The sequence below is a fragment of the Branchiostoma lanceolatum genome, chromosome 3 (assembly GCF_035083965.1).
Source record: "Branchiostoma lanceolatum isolate klBraLanc5 chromosome 3, klBraLanc5.hap2, whole genome shotgun sequence".
Taxonomy (NCBI): domain Eukaryota; kingdom Metazoa; phylum Chordata; class Leptocardii; order Amphioxiformes; family Branchiostomatidae; genus Branchiostoma; species Branchiostoma lanceolatum.
In genome coordinates this window covers 16,752,237-16,773,531 of record NC_089724.1, presented here as the reverse complement: position 1 = coordinate 16,773,531, position 21,295 = coordinate 16,752,237, and the positions used below count along the sequence as shown (strand labels likewise).

The following is a 21,295-nucleotide window of genomic DNA, read 5'->3' as shown; positions in this document are numbered from 1 at the left end:
AAGTACGTAACTTGTCAGTTCTGTTACATCAAAGATGAAAATTTATCACTGATGAAGAAAAGGGACAAAATTGTTGGGCATTGAAATCAGCATCATCTTTGAGTTGAGATCCTCTTGAAATCATGGGTTTAGGCACAAGATACATAAAGTCTAAACAAACATGCTGTTCATTTATGTTTCTGACATCATTGAAGACAACAGGTTACTTTGTGAAATTATTGAAGCTGATACAGATTATAGATATAGGCCCAGACCTGCACTTGAACCCCTGTACATGTACCAGTACCTGTACCTGATGTTATATTCAGTTACGCAGCCAAATTCAAAAAAATTATATTTCACAGGAAAACTTCAGAGTCTGAGAAGATACAACAGGGCTTTGGAAAATGGATGAGGAGAACTATAAGAAAGAAAGGCTATTTGTAAAAGAAGATGAAGCATAAGCATTGTATACATTGTATGTTCAAATTCAAAAAACATAATTCTTTCCGATATCGATCATTACAACATTCATGCTTCTTGGATGGATGTCTGAGCCAAGTCTCCCAACTGCAAGTGATAAGAAATCTTTTAAATTTATACCTTTGACATCCTACATTTTTCCTTAATCCTACATGACTCTGAAATACATGTACTGTGATGATTATGGGACTGTGGATTGTAATGGTTTGGAAAGTTACCACTCAGGTATGTATCTTGTCATTTCGTTCAAGGACACAGCAAGTGAAGTGGAATTTTCAAGGGAGGCAACGACAAGGAAAACCTTGGATGTGATCCAGGAGTTCCTGGAACATGTAGTGAGATTAAGAAATGCTTGTGACAGCACATATATTGGAGAAATATTGAATTACAGTCAAACCTGGCCTGCCAACCACCTCCAGTCATAAGCCACATCAAAACAGCCCCGGCCGTCCAATTTGCAGTTCAGTTCACTTCAACCTCAGTGAGGTGACACCTATTCTAAACACTCTTCTAACCAATTATGTTACCAGCAACCACTTCTTTGCAGTACCCAAGGGCACTCATGCCCCAATTAACAAGTAAAAATGAAAATTGCTCCATACACAAGGCAAAATCAGCTGAAGCACATTGGTATTGTGTGTAAAGCACAAATTGAACCAGTGGGAATTTTGCATATTCTGGAAGCACTGTTTGGTGTCTGTTTCAGGAACAATATACCCAAAGACCTGTGAGTGTTAGACAAACACAACTCTGATTGTTTATTGAAACTGAGTTTATAAAGTAATAAACTGTGGCCATTTCTATAATTTGTAGATATGTTTTATTTTCTGTCAACCAACCGATTTACCTGGATCAACCACTTCCGCCCACCAACCATTTTCCTCAGTCTGGTAAGTGGTTGTTGAGACCAGGATTGACTGACAGTATATGATTACAAAAACACAACTCTGTCAAAACTGTAGAATGAAGACTTTGTATTTAAGATTCTTACCTTTCTCCTGAGCATCTCATATGCAACAACACCCAGTGACCACCAGTCGACACTGTAGCTGTATCCCCTGCACATCTCCAAAGCACACAAGTAGACTTCAGGAGCTAACAGAGGCAGACAGCATAATGTTAACATTGTGTCAGATTGTTTCAAGGTGCTAATCATAAAGCAATAATTATCATTGACCATTGACTACCTTTGATCAACAATGGTCTGACAACAACTCCGAAGGTAATAATCATCTGAAACGCTGGTAGCTATAGTCCAGTAAATAGCAACCTCGCCTCTGGACCAAGAGGTTGGGAGTTCAAATCCCAGCTGTTTTCGCTCTCCCAACATGCATGCTACTGGAAAGTGTTGCAGTTCTTAGGATGGGTTGTTAAGCTGTGGTACATTGTACTTGTAGAAAAGATCTAGGAGAATTTCCCTCATACATCAATATGTAAATACCAAACATACATTTTGTACATGTAGCACCTTCTAACAACCTGTGGAAGATTAGCTCTTAAGTGAGCTATATTGGTTTGGTTTCCAGATCACTTTCACTTATTATCTCCATGAAAAAAGGCTTTTTCATGAGATACTGTTTTGCTTGCGTTTGGTGTCTGTGTGTATGTTTGTGTCACCGGACGCTTAAAGTCGCCATAACTGTAGAACCTGTACATGGATTGTAATGATTTTTGGTATGTGGGTGGGTGTTAGGTGGAGGAAGGTCAAGGTCGATTTTGGGCTTCCTGGCATGTGTGACTGGAACTGCAATGGCGTATTTGTTAAAATCTTAAATGTAGAAGAACTGAAGAGTGGATCGACAGATCGTCATGTTCTTTGGTACACAGGTAGGCTAGACCAAGTTGTACACACTTAAGTGCAAACTATGCAAATGAGACCGAATTTGCATAAGTTAGGAGGTAAATCGTTTGCATGTGTGTCGTCGGATGCTTAAAGTCAGCATAACTGTAGAACGTGTAGATGGATTGTAATGATATTTGGTATGTGGGTATGCGCTGGGAGGAGAATGGTCAAGGTCGATTTTGGGCCCCCTGGTTTGTGTCCCTGGAACTGCAGTGGCCTATTTGTAAAAATGTTCCAAAGGGGTTTAACTGAAGAGAGGAACAACAGATTTTCATGTTATTTGGTACGCTGGTAGGTTGGACAGAGATGTACACACTGAAGTGCAAATCATGCGAAGTTATTGTGTTTGTGTGTGTGTGCGCGTGTGTGTATGTTTGTGTCACCGTGTTTGTATGTATGTGTCACCGGACGCTTAAAATCAGCATAACTGAAGAACGTGTGGATGGATTGAAATGATATCTGGTATGTGGGTAGGTGTGGGGAGGAGAAAGGTCAAGGTCGATTTTGGGCCCTCTGGTATGTGTCACTGGAACTGTAATGGCGTATTTGTCAAAATCTTCAAAGGAGAATAACTGAAGAAAGGAGCGACAGATTTTCATGTTATTTACTGGGCAGGTAGCTTAGAGAGGGATGTATACAATGAAGTGCAAATTATGCAAATTGGACTTAATTTGCCTAAGTAATGGGAAAATCTATATTTGCAGTGTTGGCCATTGTGGCACTTCTAACAGCTGTTAGTGTTGATAGCGAAAGTAGGTCACTGTGGAACCTGAGCCCCCGACAGCTGCAGGTGGCCGGGGGTCATACCATTGAGCGATATAGAATGGGGGGAACTGGTTTAATACAAAAAAAAAGTTTCATGGAGATTTTGGGTCCTAAGACTCTTGTTAATAAATGATTTACTTCCCACATGGACAACTCGACAATTACAGTTCATATGTAGTTTCATACAAGTAGTTTAGAGTTTCCTACATCAAAAATCTACAATCATATTGAAAAACTGCACCATCAGCACTAAATATCACATTGTATTTTTCATCTCCCTCCTCCTAATATGATAGTGTACAACTGCACCAACCATGACTCACATTAAATTGAAAGGGTTCAACATTTCAAATATTGATTCTGGCTGTCTGTTATTGATGACACAGGTACATTTACATGCTGTCCTCACCATAATACATACAGGTACTGACCTGTCCTTGGTACTGGAAATTTCCTACCATTCATTTCAAAAGATAGAAAATTGGTCTGACAGTACTCTGCAATACTGGTGTGTCCTATTTCTTCATTCCCTCATTTGGCTCCAATATTACTACAATCATGTACAATCTTTATAAAGACACCAAGTTCACAACCTGGGCAAAATAAGTAAAATTGTGACGAATACAGTACCAACCCTTTGCAAACATTATTGCTTTGTGACTAACTCGAATTACTAACTCAGATATATCATGGGGCCTATTGCAGAAAATAAAGCAATTTGTATCTGGGCATTCTCAGTAAATGAAATATAAGATGCCCTCTGCCTCTAATAAAGTGTGTTGGGAACAGTCCTAATGGCAATATACTCCACACCTGCTCTTGGGGAGTACTCCATATCACTTTGAAGTCAGGCAGACAAATTAAATCTGTCTCTCAAAGGCCTGGCTTTAGTGAACTTCTGTGATTAAGTTAGTATCAATCTAGAACCTATGTTGCAATCACAAGTACTTTCTAATCTCACTTCTGAATCAGTAGTCTCTCCCAGCAACTGAAAATTCAATTTTGCTGGATCTAGTGCTTCAGAAATGTAATTCAGACTTCAGTGGGATAGAAAGTGTCACTTACTTGACATACGGTATTACCCAAGACTCGGCAAAATGTCATTTTATAGATATAATGAAAAAGCTCCGCAGCATGGGAAATGGAATGAAATCCTACCTGGCTGCCTGGCCAAAAATGTTCATCCTTTGTTTTTCAATGTTAGTAAGGATAGGGTATACGTTAATATATGAAAAAAATCTACCAATTGTTGGGTCGATTACGAAGGATTGCACATTAAGTGAAGACCAAAATGACGGTAATTTTTCAGACTGTAATACTCTTCTTAATTTCCAATGCAATTTTCATTTACTTCTATCTATGTTGACTTCTTTTCAGCTTCATACCTTGTGCAGAAATATAAGGTTCAAACTTTTGCTTCCATGTATATTGTGTATCATACAAGAAAAACTTTGGTGCCATAAAGTACTGGAAGATGATGGAGAGTTGATTACAAGTCCTAATGGAAAAGTGAAATTGGAAATCAATTTTTTCAGGTAGCTAACAAGAGTATGGAAAAGGAAGAGAAGCCTACACCTACTGATTTCCCTATGGGAAAACCAATCACATTTTCATCTAAATGTAACTTAAGTTGGCAAGGTGGTCTTGTGGTTAGGGTTGTTGACTAAGAATCTAAAGGTTCTGGCCTCAGTTCAATCTAATAGCAGATCTAGACCTCGATGTTGTGCCCTTGGGAAAGGCATTTTACATCTTTTTCCTCACTTGACTCAGGTCAATTGAGTATCCAGCTTTGGTTGGCCTAGGGACATCCTCTCGGATGGAATGTAAGGCCAGAGGCTTCATACTTGAGGAGAGCCACACTTTGAGCATGTTAAAGATCCCACCACACTTATCAACAAGAGTAGGGGTCCATCCCGGTGTGAGTGGATCAAACCTTACAGTCCAGTCCAGTCTAAGGCTGCTTATACAGTCAAACCTGCCTATAGCGGTCACTCAAGGGACTGGCCAAAACTGGCCGCTAAGGACAGGTGGCCGCTATGGAGAAAATGTCGATTAATTGACAACGAGTGACACATGTTTTCAGTACCCACTGAGATACATTTATTCACCGTACAGTACACATGTAAACAGGTAAGGCACATTTTAGAAGTTCGATTGTTGTTCTTTTACTCCTAGATAGTTAAGAACAAAATAATGCTCATTTGTCACTTACTGTTCGTTTTCGACCGTTTTCAAACATAAAATCGTGGCGACAATATTCCTCTCTTAAGCCTAGGTTACACATAGCCGAACATGGCTCCCGAACGCTAGCCGACTCAGGTCGGCGGTAGTTCGGGAGCATTCTGACCAGTTTTTGGGCCACGCCTATCTTTGGCGCCGAACATGCGCCGAAGATGCGCCGATCATCTCCTAACCAGTACACGAATTACTCCCGAATGGGCCCCGAATGCTTTCTAGCTTACTCCAAACCATCCCGACCTCTAGCCGCAGACTGCCGAATCTCTCCTGACTAAACCCCGACCGATTGCAGACCCTCTCACGAATTTAAATGGACATATTCAGCGACTTTCAAAAGAGGGGTCATTTTCGGTTTTAATCAAAATAATCCATTCTATTATGTTGTTAACATCACCGAGAGATCGAATTCGGATCAAGGCTAGCTTTAATACTGCTTTTAGTGTTCTTCTTTGTTTTTGGTCGTGTGAAGGTCGGGGGTGATTCGCCCACGTTCCGATAGTAGTCAACTTGGTTGAGAATTAGTTAGCAGAGTTTTGTCTACGGCCTTGGGGTGAGTTATGGGTAGGTTGGAAACTAGTTGGGAGTAAGTCAGTAGTGTTTCTGGCGTGGTTAAGGTTCTAATTTTACTACTAACTCAATCCCGAATACCAGCCGAGCACTAGCCGACCGCGCCGAACACCAGCCGAACACCAGCCGACCCATTTCAGACCCTCCGTCCAGAGCCGAATGTTTTGAAATTTTCAAAACATTCGGCTGGCGCAGCCGAACACCAGCCGACTCAGCCGAACGCCAGCCGACTCGGCCGAACGCCAACCGAGCTAGCTCCCGAATCACTCCCGATTCACTCCAACCATGGTCGGGGGAGAGTCGGGAGGCCATGTTCGGCTATGTGTAACCTAGGCTTTATAGTCTCTTGTTGTGTTGGTTCGGTTCCCGCGTGGCTTGTGTTGATCAGCATCTACCATTATGCTAATAGGGTACTCAGAAGAAGGTTGCTCTTTTGAGGGCTTTTTGTCTTTTCAGAAAATTGCAACAGCTCAAATTTTACATCATAGTGATAGTATTCACATTCATTTTGAAGCTTTTGGTTTAGTAATTATCCTCAGTGATACTTTGCAGCAAAATGAATTTAGTATATTATATCTCCGTAACAGTGGTGTCTTCCGTTGACCTTTATGCTGCTACCTATCCAGGTTTGCAAAAGCGCCATTTTGAAAATTGCGCGAAACACGTTTTGAGCACAATTTGAATGAATTCCCGGTATAAACGGAAATTGGGCCGGCATTCAAACATTCCGCGAACTTACCGCATCAGGTACATGTGTGGGTTGTATTTTCCAAAAAGCTGCCGTAATATTTGTCCAGTCGAAATGCACAAAAATGATCAATTTTACCACGATGTACAAACGCAAGCCATGTGAAGAAAATCATACTTGACTTCGCGTCAAACCATGGATTTTCTAACAAAGATAAAACATTCTGGTTTTCTTTATTATGATCCTATCCAGTTGAGTCCACATAAATTTGATAACTGCGTGAAAAAAAATGAAGATTTTGAACCCTGCGTGCGGTGGCGATGCGGCTTCTACCGGCGCGCCGTGACCGTTATCGGCAGTGTTACTGTACTCGCGGGACCGAAAATCGTCTGGCCGCGACCGCGTTGAACAGGTGGCCGCTATAGCCTAATTCTTAATGCTTATGTCAATGGGAAAAATCCAAGGGACCGACAAAAAGTGACCACTATTTACACTGCGCTATAATTGGATCAATCCGCCAATGACATCACCTAATGCTATAAAAGGAGCGGCAGTTGACCATGCTGTGTAGTTAACTGAAATCCTACGCAACGACTGGACGTGGTGGGCAGTCTGTCCCGGGCTCGAAGTGGGGTCTTCTTACAATGGAGTGTGCGTCCACCGGTGCTTCGAGCGGCCTTTGGCAGCGTCTTGAGTCCTAGGAGAGGTTTTCTGGACTACCACGACCGAATTTCGGTCAAGGTTTGGCTAGTTACTGAGCTGGTTTTGGCAGAGCGGGGGACGTTTTGTTTTTAGGCCGTAACGAGTTTAGTTGACGGCTGTTTTTTTCCCGTTTTTCAGTTTTCTGCTTGTGGCTTCGTTTTTACGAGTTGGGTTAGTTTCCTGGGGTGTTTTGTAGCTTGTTTTAACCTCGGGGTTTTCTCAAGTGCCTTTTTTAGCGTGTCTTGACGATTTCTCGTTGCAGCTGTTTTTGTCGACGGGATTTTGGCGGCTTTTTTGCACGTGGGACATTTGCATTTGTATGCGTGGAGAATTTCTTTTGTTCTCTGGTTTGCGTAACAGGGTTACTCGGGTGGTTTACAGTAAATGGTAAGGGAAGGGTACCTGAGTGGAGCTTTCGGCCTTGGCAAATCGGTGTCCTGGCCCTTGGTCGGATTGGGACTTGTTCTTCCCTTTCGATGTAAGTTTCCTCGGGTGGGTAGCGTGTGTATGTCCAAGGAGGTTTAATCTCCTTGGAATGTCGTGGTTTGATCCAGTTATGAAGTGGTATTGTGTGCCTTTACAGTGATAAGCCAAGCTCCACGGGTACCCACTGCGAGTTTGCAGGACTTCACACAACAGGCGACCCCGGCAGTCAACACTTCGGAGGCAAGCGGTTCCGCAGCGGACATGTTTAGCACGTCAGGCAGGCGTTACACCTAGAAAGTCGCCGCCGTTGTTCAAGTGCTGGATGGGCCTCGTCAGAGTCCAACTCAGCACCCAGAAGGATGGGACACGCGGGCACTTGGGGCTGCCTAATCGAGAGATGCAGGACCTGTGGCGATGGCGTGAAGTGGCATCTGCCAGGGCAGCTGACCTGCTGCCACCATTTTTGTCTGCAGGAATTTTGGCGGGAGTCCGGCGTACTTGGGTTTTCTTTCTTTGAATCGTATTTCGGTGATTTGCATTTGTATGACGGAGACGCCGGACATGTTTGTCTGCGTTTTTGTTCTGATTATACCTGATGCGATACGTTTTGTATTTTGTTGTCTACAGTTTGGCGTCCTGGAGGCCGGTACTGCCTATGAAAAGCTGCCTACCAATTGTGGCGGACAAGAACCTTGCAGTGACAGAGAAGCGATGGTGGAACAAGCTCCGCGTTTGTTTGTAATTTATAGGCGAGGGCTTCAGGCTTTTCGGAGCTCGTTTCTTTTGAGACGTGTTGTTTGTTGATTTTCCTTTGCCTTGTTTACGAGTGGTTGTCTCATGGGTGTTGTTTATTTTAGGCTGGCAAGTCACTCCGGAAGATGGGAGACTGCGGTGACAGAAATGACAACCACTTCGGCTGCAGCAGTCGCTACCGAGACGGGAGAAAACATGCTGGAGTAGAGAGGCGTGCGGTGGAGACATTAGGGATGCCGTGGACAACTGTCGAGTAGCAATATGAGGTACGTATTACTGAGAGATTTGTACGTCGTGGTGGTGTTCGTCGACGTCCCCAGTTGAGTGTTATTTGGCACATTTTAGTGCTAACACTAGCAGAGGGGCAGTCGAGCGGTTGCACACGTGACGTGACAAATGTGTACGTCGTGGTGGTGTTCGTCGACGTCCCCAGTTGAGTGTTATTTGGCACATTTTAGTGCTAACACTAGCAGAGGGGCAGTCGAGCGGTTGCACACGTGACGTGAGAAATTTGTACGTCGTGGTGATGTTCGTCGACGTCCCCAGTTGAGTGTTATTTGGCACATTTTAGTGCTGACACTAGCTGAGGGGCAGTCGAGCGGTGACACACGTGACGTGACAAATGTGTACGTCGTGGTGGTGTTCGTCGACGTCCCCAGTTGAGTGTTATTTGGCACATTTTAGTGCTAACACTAGCAGAGGGGCAGTCGAGCGGTTGCACACGTGACGTGAGAAATTTGTACGTCGTGGTGATGTTCGTCGACGTCACCAGTTGAGTGTTATTTGGCATATTTTAGTGCTGACACTGGCTGAGGGGCAGTCAAGCGGTGACACACGTGACATGACAGATGGGTGCGTCGTGGTGATGTTCGTCGACGTCCCCAGTTGAGTGTTATTTGGCACATTTTAGTGCTGACACTAGCTGAGGGACAGTCGAGCGGTGACACGTGACGTGAGAGATTTGTACGTCGTGGTGATGTTCGTCGACGTCCCCAGTTGAGTGTTATTTGGCACATTTTCAGTGCTGACACTAGTTGAAGGGCAGTCGAGCGGTGACGCACGTGGCGTGAGAGATTTGTGCGTCGTGGTGATGTTCGTCGACGTCCCCAGTTGAGTGTTATTTGGCACATTTTTAGTGCTGACACTAGCTGAGGGGCAGCCAAGCGGTGACACACGTGACGTGACAGATGTGTGCGTCGTGGTGATGTTCGTCGATGTCCTCAGTTGAGTGTTATTTGGCACATTTTAGTGCTGACGCTAGCTTAGGGGCAGTCGAGCGGTGATACACATAACGTGACAGATGTGTGCGTCGTGGTGGTGTTCGTCGATGTCCTCAGTTGAGTGTTATTTGGCACATTTTAGTGCTGACACTAGCTGAGGGGCAGTCGAGCGGTGACGCACGTGACGTGACAAATGTGTACGTCGTGGTGATGTTCGTCGATGTCCTCAGTTGAGTGTTATTTGGCACATTTTAGCGCTGTCTCTAGCTGAGGGGCAGTCGACCGGTGATACACATAACGTGACAGATGTGTGCGTCGTGGTGATGTTCGTCGATGTCCTCAGTTGAGTGTTACTTGGCACATTTTAGTGTTGACACTAGCTGGGGGGCAGTCGACCGGTGATACACATAACGTGACAGATGTGTACGTCGTGGTGATGTTCGTCGATGTCCCCAGTCGTGTGTTATTTGGCACATTTTAGCGCTGACACTAGCTGAGGGGCAGTCGAGCGGTGACACACGTAACGTGACAAATGTGTACGTCGTGGTGATGTTCGTTGATGTCACCAGTTGAGTGTTATTTGGCACATTTTAGTGCTGACATTAGCTGAGGGGTAGTAGAGCGGTGATACACGTAGCGTGACAGATGTGTACGTCGTGGTGATGTTCGTCGATGTCCTCAGTTGAGTGGTATTTGGCACATTTTAGTGCTGGCACTAGCTGAGGGACAGTCGATCGGTGACACACGTGACTTGAGAGGTGTGTACGTCGTGGTGAGGTTCGTCGATGCCCTCAGTTGAGTTTTATTTGGCACAGTTGAGTGCTGACACTAACTGAGGGGCAGTCGAGCGGTGACACATGTGACGTGACAATTGGGCACGTCGTGATGTTCGTTGATGTCCTCGGTTGAGTGTTCTTAGGCACAATTAGTGTGGGCATTCGCTGTGGGGTAGTCGAGCGTGACACGCGTGACACGAGCAATTTACACGTCGTAGTGGTGTTCGTCGATGTCTTCAGTTGAGTGCTCTTAGGTGCGATTAACGCGGGCACTTGCTGTGGGGCAGTCGAGTGTGACACGTGACGTGAGAGATGTGTACGTCGTAGTGGTGTTCGTCGATGTCCTCAGTTGAGTGTTATTTGGCACATTTTAGTGCTGGCACTAGCTGAGGGACAGTCGATCGGTGATACACGTAGCGTGACAGATGTGTACGTCGTGGTGATGTTCGTCGATCTCCTCAGTTGAGTGTAGTGTTCTTCGGTACAATTGGCGCGGACGCTCGCTGAGGGGCCTTCGAGTGTGACACCCGTAACATGGGATTTGTGTCGTGGTGGTGTTCTTTGACGTCCTCAGTTGAGTGTTCCTTTGCACAATTAGTGCGGGCACTCGCGGTGGAGCGTGACACATCGCGAGATCGAGAGTTGCAGACACATTACATCGTGCATGTGGTACGTGTCTATGCCCTCAGGGGAGGGGTATCTAGCGCATTTAGTGCGGGCACTCGCGGAGGGGCAGTCGAGCGATACATAGGTTGGGTGGGAAGGATATAGTATATCGTGTATATGGTGTCCTCACTGGAGCGTTTTTGGTGTATTTGGTGTGGACACTCGCTGTCGGGCTGTCGAGCGGGACTCACAGGGCGGGGCTCACGGGCCTCACATCGTGCATGTGGTGTTCGTCCATGTCCCAGTGGTATATTTCTGTGGCACATTTAGTGTGGACACTCACGGTCGGGCTATCGGGCGTGACTCACAGGACGAGGCTCACAGGCTTAACATCGTGCATTTGGTGTCAGTGGAATATTCTTATGACACAGTTTTAGTGCGGACGTTCGTTGTAGGGTGGTCGAGCGTGATACACATGGCGGGTGTGAAGGGTATACGTCATGCGTTTGGTGTCAGTTGATGTCCTTAGTGGAGGGTTTCTTTGGGCACAGTTTGTGCGGACACTCGTTGGCGGGCAGAACGAGCGTGATACACATGGTGAGTGTGAAGGGTATACGTCGTTTAGGCGGTGTTCGTCGTTGTCTTCAGTGGAGTGTTCATTTGGCACGTTTCAGTGCGGGCACACTGACGCGTGACACACATGGTGAGTGTGAGGAGATTTACGACGTGCATGTGGTGTCGTCTATATCCTCCGTTGAATGTTATTTGGCACGATCTTAGTACGGATGGCTAATGGCGAGCTTGACACACGTGGCGATCGTGAAGGGTTACGTCGTGCATGTGGGGTTTGTCAATATCCTCGGTAGGGTAGGGTCTTCTTTGGCATGTCTTAGGGCAGGCATTCGTGCATGTGGCATACATCATGCTCGTGAAGGGTGTGTAACGTGCATGCGGTGTGTCGGGAAGGCGAGCGTGACCTACATGGCGAGCGTTAGTAGGTATTCGTTGCCATGGGAATACGTTTATGACTTAGTTGTTGAAAGGTTAAGTGTGTGGCTCGTATGGCGAGCGCCAGATGACTTTGAATTGTGCAGGTGCGGCGCATCAATGTTGTAAGGTGGCTGTTTGCACACGTACACTCGACATGGTAGCACTACCAGCTGGGCGGAGGATCACATGGCAAGGGTTGTAAGAGTTACGTGCCCCATGTTATGTACGACGATGTTGTCGGTTGAGAGGTATTTTGGTGTTTATTGCACGCTCTCGCTGTCGGATAATAGGGCGGCAAAGAGTTTGCGTCGTGCATGTCAGGTTCGGCGACATCGTCAGTTGAGTGTCATTGTGGCGCATTTTCGAGTGCGAATGCTGGTAGCACATTTGACAGGCGAGAGTATTTGTCGTGCATGTTGTCGGGTCACTTGGCTGTTATAGTGGCGATTTGCAAGAGAGGCACCAATTGATGGGCGGTCCGGCGGTGACACACTTGGCAAGCAGGAAGTAATTTGGCATCGGGCATGTGACGTTCGTTACTCTCGCCACGAGAGTGTCTGTTCGGCGCGTTTTATGTGTGAATGACCAGTAATACGCAGTCAGATGCCGTCTTACACATGACTAGCGCTGAAGGTTGATAGGTCACGCTCGTGGTGGATAGAGGCACTCAATGGCGATATCGATGGTCTCGTCATGCATATGAGTAAGACACAAGCCGGGAGTGCTGAAGGGACGGTGCGCATGGACTGAAACTGTGACAGATTGCTCTTAGAAAACAGTCATTGTTATTTCGGTCACGGTAGGTACATTGGGAGACCGTTGGTAGATGGTAACAGTGGCTATGTCCTTGTACGGCATGGGAGTTTAAACCTAGGAGAAATGCAAGATGGGAGAGAAATCTGTTCCTTAAAAAATGTTAGCTAAGGGGATAAGTTGCCGGCAGCGGGTGCGACTACGCCAGATGGGGTCTAGGCCAACGGGTTTAGGCGATCCGGCCCAGTTAAGGCGTGGAAGCGAAGAGTTATTTTAGATATTTTTTCGTCTCAAACGACTGGGCCCATCGATGGTAAAGCCATCTTTTGATTGGGGCTGTAGGTCGGAAGCCGGATAAACGCAAGTTTACTTGACGGTAGAGTAAGGAAAATGGTCTGCTCGAGTTTGAGTATGGGTTCAAATGCACTTCTTAGAGTTGAAGAGAGGCTGGCTTAGGCGTTTGACTCACAACGAGCTTCAACGGGGCTTCGAGCAGGACGGCGCTTACCAGACCCGCCCATTCGAGGAAATATTAGGCGTAAGGTAAGCTTTAGTCTGCAGCGGTTTTCAGACCCTGTCCTTGTCGGTAAAGAAAGGCTGAGGCGTCGGAAGATGTTCCCTGGCTTTATTGGTTCTTCTTTGGTGAACTAGAATGGCATTTTGGTTTGGATTTAGCAGCTCCTAGTTTTGGAGACACGATATCACTCTCTGATGAGAGAGGGTCTTGGATTAAGATATTGTCATCATCCATAAGCTAGGCTAAACTAAAGGAAGACGTGATCCTCTGTTGATGGTGAGAGGTTCTTGGGTGAACTAGAATGGCATTTTGGTTTGGATTGAGCAGCTCCTAGTTTTGGAGACGCGATATCACTTTATGATGAGAGAGGGTCTTGGATTAAGATATTGTCATCATCCACAAGCTAGGCCATTAACTAAAGGAAGACGTGATCCTCTGTTGACGGTGATAGGTTTGGTTTCCACCTAGTCAGTGGAGGGAGATTAAAGGCAGATCCAAATACATATTGGGTATGTGTGTGGCAGGAGTCGGCGGGTAGGGGCGATGTACGGCTTCAGTCGGTTGTGATGGACTACTTGTTGGCGCTGGCGACCGGTGTCATGTTGTATACGATACAGGATGGGCGCTGGCTCACCGGGTGGTAGGGTGGCCATGACCGTGAACGGTCCAGTCCAAGGGAGACGGAGTTCGTACAGTGCTAAAGGTGGATGGTGAAGCCAGACGCGATCACCGACTCTGTACTGGTGGTAGTTGACACGGGGGGCTTGATGTTGGTCTTGCGTCTGATGGGACTGGGCGATGGCGTCGCGGACTGACTGGTAGGTGGGCTTCTCGGCCGTGGACGAGGTAGAAAGGAGAGCGCTTGGAGGTGGTGTGGCGGCTGGTGTTGTAGGCCAGGGCGACGTGGGGTAGGATTCTGTCCCAGTCGTTCTCGCGCCCTGCTAAACACTTCGCAAGTATGTCTTTCATCGTCCGGTTAAATCGCTCGACTTGGCCGTCGCCCTGTGGGTGGTAGGGCGATGTGCGCGTTTTACGAATTCCAAGTCGGGTGCAGAGTTCGGAGATGAGGTGGGATTCATACTGTGGCCTTTGGTAGCGTCCGGCAGTTCGGTGTAGTAGCCGAACGCTGCGCCGGTGAGGTAGGTGGGGAGGTGGCGCAGCTTCGCTGCATGGGTCGTCCAGTGGTTGGGACTCGGCCCAGGCATCGAATTGCTGGCTCCAGAACTGGAAGTCGTCGCTCCCGTCGAAGGACGGGGGGGGGGGGTCTCGGGGGGAGTCGAACGTTGTGCGGCTGCCATGGCGTGGATAAAATATACTCGGAAGTATAGGCCGCTGCCACCAATTGTTATGTGGTAAGAACAAGGCTAAGAGAGGCACAGCAGCACACACGGAGATGGACTTCAGACTGACTCCGGACCGCATGGTCGGAGGTTTATCAATCAGGGACAGTGCCCTAACTCGTCCCAGATGTCAATTGTGTCATCCCCCCATATTTGGTGAATACTACATGTGTGCTCATTTACGTCCCAGTAAGTGATTAGGATGGGGGATAGACGATACGTTTGGTTCGAGGTAAGAATGTTGTACATAGAGACGTACAATTAGCCTTACGGCAAGAATACTGTAAATCAACGTTATGCAGTTTATTTGCGGTATGTCGGTTTTTGTGCCAAGCCTGTGCAAAGAGGGAATATTTTTGCGATTATTGGCTTGGGGTTTTAATATATTTTTCTGTTACCCGTCCGAAAAGGTGCTGATTAGGATGGGATGAGAATGGGATGAGAATGGGATAGGTTTAGGTTGTGGCGGTTTGGATGAGTATGGGGGTTGTAGTTATGAATTGCCTACGGTCATGAAGAAAGGTTGATATAAGTAGGGCTATCAGGATAGAACGTAGCGACGTAGGCACTACCCCATAACTCATTAAGGATGATTCAATGATTGCGCAGTGTAGATAGTTTACTATTTACACTGCGCTATAATTGGATCAATCCGCCAATGACATCACCTAATGCTATAAAAGGAGCGGCAGTTGACCATGCTGTGTAGTTAACTGAAATCATCCGCAACGCCGAGGAGCGTGGTGGAAGGCGGGTCCCGGACAGAGTGAGCAAGGGTTGGACAAAAGTAGCGAGGAGTCGGGCTCTTGGTTTTAGCGCCCCCACCCACCCGCCCTTCCTTTCATTAGTTGATATGTAGGGACTCTCTTTCATCACGCGACTTCGGCACTACCCCATAACTCATTAAGGATGATTCAATGATTGCGCAGTGTAGATAGTTTACTATGGGCAGGTGGCCGCTATGCAAAGGTGACCGCTAATACAGGTTTGACTGTACCTACATACAAAACTGGTGTGTTATGCCTAAAGGCAGTTTACTGGTTATGCAAAGCAAGTGATAACTTAAAAGACTGAAGCTTAGTAGTACCTGTTGAATTAATTCAGAATTTGCCTCATGTTCAGAATAGGCTATTGGTAATGCCCTTCAGTGGACATGACGCAAGGTAGAGAAACAAAAGACACAAATTTAGAGAAAAGTTTTTGGCAGTGTGTTTGCCTTCAAATGTCTTAAGGAGTCCTTTTTTTCTGTGATTTGTTTTTATTGGCAAACAGCATAAAAGGCTTTGAGATATCCAGCAGAGCAAGACACATAAAATTGGGAACAACAGTCTTCCTTTTGAAAATTCTATTAATCAGTCCCAGAGACTTTAGAGCGAGCTTCTCCGTGGCCAGGACATACTCAGAGCTCTTCATAGTGATCAAAGAAAATCAATTTCTAACACCCCGGTAGATTCAAGCATCGTCTAATCAAGGGGATAGTGCACACTCGTTTCATGAAGTAATTAGGGAAGACCCATCCTGGAGGAAAAGAGTCCTTTGGTGTGAATTCATTACCCCTTGGAACCCTACCACTGGTTTCAAGGACCTGCACGACTGCTACTAGTACATACTGTTACTAAAAATCTTGTAATATATCATGCATGCTTGTTGAGAAAGACGAAAGGCAATAGCTTCATTCAAACCAACCAAGATCTGCTGAAAGTTTAAGCTTCCAAATGTCAAGCCAAGTTGAAATCCACCTTGACACAGGGATGGTTCATAAGATTTGCAGATTTTGAAACTTCAGCATGATGACTTGATGTATGGATTCAGACACCTAGGTGTATTATGCGACAGAATTAATTCTTGCCAAGAGATTTTCCTATGTCCTTAATTATAGTACCTAACTGTCTAACAGTACAAATGATCTTAAATCAGCAATTTAGCAATAGCACATTGATGCTGAGAAAGTCCACAAGTTTCTTACAACAAAGTCTTCGGCAGTCTATGAAACTTGTTAATAGAGCTGGATGAATATCACTGCAATGCTATGACTTTTATACCTTCTAAAGGGTAAGTATAAAATGTACTATGTGAAAACAATGACATCAAAATTCATTAACATTTACCTTTGTGACAGAAATAAAAAAATGAATTACAATTTGGCTGACACCTAACCTAAGATGTCCCTTTCACAATTCTTTTTCAATAAACGTATCACCTAGGGTATAATTTCATGGATGTGATATTTCTTGGAGCAAACATTAATGCCAAAGCCGGCCAGACAGAATACCATGTCAGGAGGGTGAACTACCCTCGAGGAACTACTCAGTGAAAAAAGGTTGGCAAAGAGCAAAGCTTTTAGTAGCTCGCATTGAAAATGAAAGCCATAAAAGGGTTTTCGATGAGTTCACAAGTACATGTAGCATGATGCATGTTTTACTGAAATATCAAATAGAAATATGACTATTATTTGTAATCATTCGATAGAAAATGATAGAAAAGGCCAGGTTTACAATATATCATTGTTGCCTACATAAAGCCTTGTGGAATTCACTCTGACAAATTGTACCTTGCCTGCAATATTTAATGCTGCCTTTCTATCTAGGCTAAGAATAGCTTGGCAGTAGCAAAGGATCATGTGATGGAGGAAGCAGTATCAAACAGTCCCCCCAAGTTAGCTCACTGCAACACAATACAGATATAGCTCTATCCTCTGCAATTGCAAACATAAGCGACCTTTAAGAAAAGCAGCGCAAGTGCTGTAATGTTTTGAAAAATCCTTAGCGTCAATTATGCCATGACTGAATTCACATGTATGCAGCTACGGGAAGCCAGTCTATCTCTACGGACATGGCCAATATAGCTTTGTCAACATCCTGTCATTATGAATATATATCAGGTACACGATTGGGGATAAACGTAAGTGGTTTTACTGCCAGCACTAGGGAATATATCTGATGCATTAAGTCATTACTCTTTACAACTGCGACTTGATGTCAAGCCATTTGCTAATGTGAACAGCAAATGTACATAGTCATGTAAGTTTAACAAGCCTCAGTACAGCCTCACTACAGACAAGCATTCTTTCTGTGGAAAACCTTTTGAGGTATCAGATGCAGTATTATTTGGTCTTTTATCACAATAGGAAATGACAGTTTGCAACCATAGTAGCAAAATGAGAAAATATATGCTGTAAATTACGTTGATGCAGGTTAGACATCCAGGTAATAAGATACGCCAAAGATATGCCGTAAATTGCAAAAAAAAATATTTGAGAAAACAGATACTATACTAATGTCGAAGAATGTCGAAGTCAATTCCAAAGTCGAATAAGAAGATGTGATAGAACAAAAATGAAGAATTTACTATTCAGCATACCATACTCTGTGTGTTCAGTTTTGTTCATCCTTCCTGAGCACGTAGATTTCACAATGAAGGCAACTTTTTCTTTTTGCCAAACTTTTTTTATTCGCACGCTTGCATCAGTTTTACGGTCCCAACAGAATGTCATCCATAGAATCAAATCAACATGGCCTAATATAACAACAAAAAAGGTCAACATCCAAAAGCACCCAAATTGAGATACAAAGAACTCAAAGAAGAGCATACTTGAGTGCGCCCAACCCCTTGCCTAACACAACAATGACATGCTATGTTATGGCATAATCAGTACAATTGAAAAAAGTTGTGCTATGATTTGTGTGTACAATCTCATATTACTGCTCAATTGTTAAACAAATGTTGCAGAATTTTATCTAATCTTTTGGCATCTTTTGTAAAAGTTTGTTTAAGACACATTTATACACATGAAATACAACTACTTGTAGCTTGTATCTTATATGTACTAGAAGGTATATTGTCCCTATGAGGTACTTAGCATTCTACAGGGTGCTGTACTGTACGGATAGCGTGAACAGTACATTAGGTGGAAAAGCAATGAAAAGTTAAGTCTATTTGTTGGGCATGATCAGACCCAGCTCATAGTGTTAAATGTCACAGTTGCCTCAGGCCGTTAAACCTACTTTTACGAGCTCAAGCTCAAAGTTCACTCATCCAATGGGGGTTGAATGAGTTCAAGTTAATTATGCAAGTCCATTAACATTGATCCCTTTCTAATGAGGCAGAACATTGCATCTTAAATATTAATGGCGCATTTGTAAGAGTGTACATCGTTCTTTTAGATGAACTGCAAACAATTTTCCATCTGACATTCCATTACTTCGTAACGTGTAACAGAGAAGAGGGAAGAATCAGATGTAGTTGTAGAGTCACTTCTGGTGTTGAAACATCTATTATTGGTGCAATGAAGTGAAAGGGGATGAAACCTCTGCTGCCATTCTTTTCTGAAGGGTTTTAATTGGAAAGGGGGGTGTAAGTCAGTCCAATCAGGGGATTTTTAAACTGCAGCCAACTCATCTACATGTATGCTTGGTGCACAGGCGTGACCAATCTGATCAAACATTTACTGCCAGTCTGGTAAGATCCATGAAATTCTAAGACAGTGGCAGACAATTTCCCACAGATAGAGGAGGCAATGATGAACCTGCGTCATTGTCTCTGCAGCTATGAAGAGGAAGTAGTTTGATCTGGGCTTTCGTGTATGGAGGCAATTATCTAAGGTGGAGAAACAATTTACGAATGATGAAAGGTTGTGCCTCAGGTTTGTGAGTGAAAATAACTAATCTGTACCAGACTAACCACGCCAGCTATAGGGAGAATATCTGCCAGGAAAGTTTGGCCACCCGAGGGTTTCATTTGCAAGCCGGAGAATTATTGACCTCACCGTGGACTGACTCTACTGGCAAATTATTCCTTTTTTTGCCAAATTCTACGACCCATACGACTGCAGGAAGGCCTGGTGAATGCTAGAAAATAACTACCAACCAAAAGATATCCAGCATTGCAAAGGAAACTGTCAAAGTGAAAGAAAAATGCTGGCTCAACATTTTCTTTATAACCTCAAATTTTGGATGAAAGTCTTGAAGAGTTTAACGGTCTATGATTAAAATAAGGACTGCACACATATTATTATAAATGATGAGGACTCAGAGTCACTCTGATAATATAGTGATATGTCAATCAATTATTTTGCAATCAAGACTTGCCTTACCCATATAAGGCTTGGTTCCTGACAATGATGTTGCAAGTTCGTTTTCCCGTAACACTGAAGCAACATTGAAGTCTGTCAGATGAGCGTGGCCTGAAGAAGGATTACAAAAAATCAGTTACTTTAGACAAACCATCAACAGGACTCCTTTGCTTTTGAAACTTGCTATACTTGCCATTACTGGCCAAAAAAACAACAACAATATCACGCTCTTTCTTGTTTCTCACTCTGAGATACGAAAAGTACCCTTTATTGTCCAAGGGCTCGGAATCCTGTCAACACATTATGATAAAGCAGTCGATGGTTAGTTATTAATATTTTAAACAATTTCAGTTTTCTGCGAGAATCATATACATGTACATTGTCAAGTACAGTAGAATCCGCTTAACTGCACCACCCATTTGTCAGCGTTTTTGGTGCAATTATCCGGCTGGTACAATTATGCGAAATGCCCAGCTGGACCGCACTACCATGGGCGAGGGGGTGTATTGTTAGTCTGAAACACTAGCATAAAGAAAACAGACGAAATTATTCAGTTATTAACTTTATTTATTGACCCTTTGCTGAAAATAAAGAAATGACTACGAACCTGTTTTGATTTTGCATTCTTTCATTTTTTGATGCGATCTACCGCATTACAACACACGTAATGTTACAGGGGAGGCATTCTGAAACATCGTCATACCAGTCATGGGATAACAGTTTCTGTGTTACATTACGTAGAGTGCAGTTGTCGATTTACGTAAATCATGTACCGTCATGAAACTAGGAATTGAAACTAAAACTTGGTTACTGATTACGGATGACCCGCCCGGGACCTCCCATACGATTCCTATCAACGCAACTGTCAATGGAGACCGCCTTCTTTTGTTACTCAAAACAGTTTTAAACATATTGGCGGTATTGCGCCTTTATACCGGCGGGTATCCGCTCATTTGTACCGCGTTTGTCGATTTTAGGGCACCTTTTCAGTTAACTTGTCGAGGATTTTTGAAAGAAATTGGTGCAGTTATCCGGCATTGGTGACCATGCGCGGTGCAGATATGCGGAGTCACTAACAATGCAGTGAATGGGAACCGGTTTTGGATATTGGGATTCGGTGCAATTAAACTGAAGGTGCGTTTATCCGAGGTGCAATTAAGTGGCTTCGTCTGTAGTTCTGGAAAAAATAGCTTTGGCCTGGCCTTAGTCTTATATTGCTTCTTACTAGAGGTTACACTGTTTCCTTTCCTTTCATCATGCCAAATGTATAATACAAAGATGCCTTACAAAGCCTCATATTAGACTTATATAAGACTTCTTACCTTGCTCATCCAACAGTATGTTGTCAGGCTTGAGATCCCTGGTAACGGAAGGCAAAACACATAACAGTACATTATTCAGCGCCGTGGACAACAACTAAACTGTTATTTACAGTTCTTCAATCAGGGTCTTCCCCAGCCTTAGATTTTGTGTGTCACCTCAGTAAACCCATTCTAACATTCTGGTTATGTTGTGATTATAACTTATTCTGATCTTTTTGTAAACATTTACATTCAATCTTTCAATTACATCTTTCAA

The 21,295-nt window shown here is 44.4% G+C and overlaps 1 protein-coding gene and 1 long non-coding RNA gene across 4 annotated transcripts in view; one reads left to right on the top strand and one right to left on the bottom strand.

Moving 5' to 3' along the window:
• Positions 1 to 21,295, bottom strand: part of LOC136430648 (serine/threonine-protein kinase 32A-like) — a 46,958-nt gene that overhangs the window by 11,763 nt on the left and 13,900 nt on the right. For both annotated transcript variants that reach the window (XM_066421428.1, XM_066421427.1), the window contains 3 exons: positions 21,040 to 21,077; positions 19,739 to 19,828; positions 1,454 to 1,557 (listed from right to left, as the gene is read on the bottom strand). In XM_066421428.1, coding sequence (XP_066277525.1) covers positions 1,454 to 1,557; positions 19,739 to 19,828; positions 21,040 to 21,077 — 232 coding nt within the window. The remainder of the gene's footprint in view (positions 1 to 1,453; positions 1,558 to 19,738; positions 19,829 to 21,039; positions 21,078 to 21,295) is intronic.
• On the top strand, positions 6,221 to 15,787 carry LOC136430659 (uncharacterized). 2 transcript variants are annotated; one of them, XR_010754920.1, is made up of 4 exons: positions 6,221 to 7,304; positions 7,849 to 8,185; positions 8,319 to 8,405; positions 8,549 to 15,787. It is a non-coding gene; the product is annotated as an uncharacterized lncRNA (long non-coding RNA). The 2 variants fall into 2 exon arrangements; XR_010754919.1 differs by having other exon boundaries at positions 8,319 to 15,787.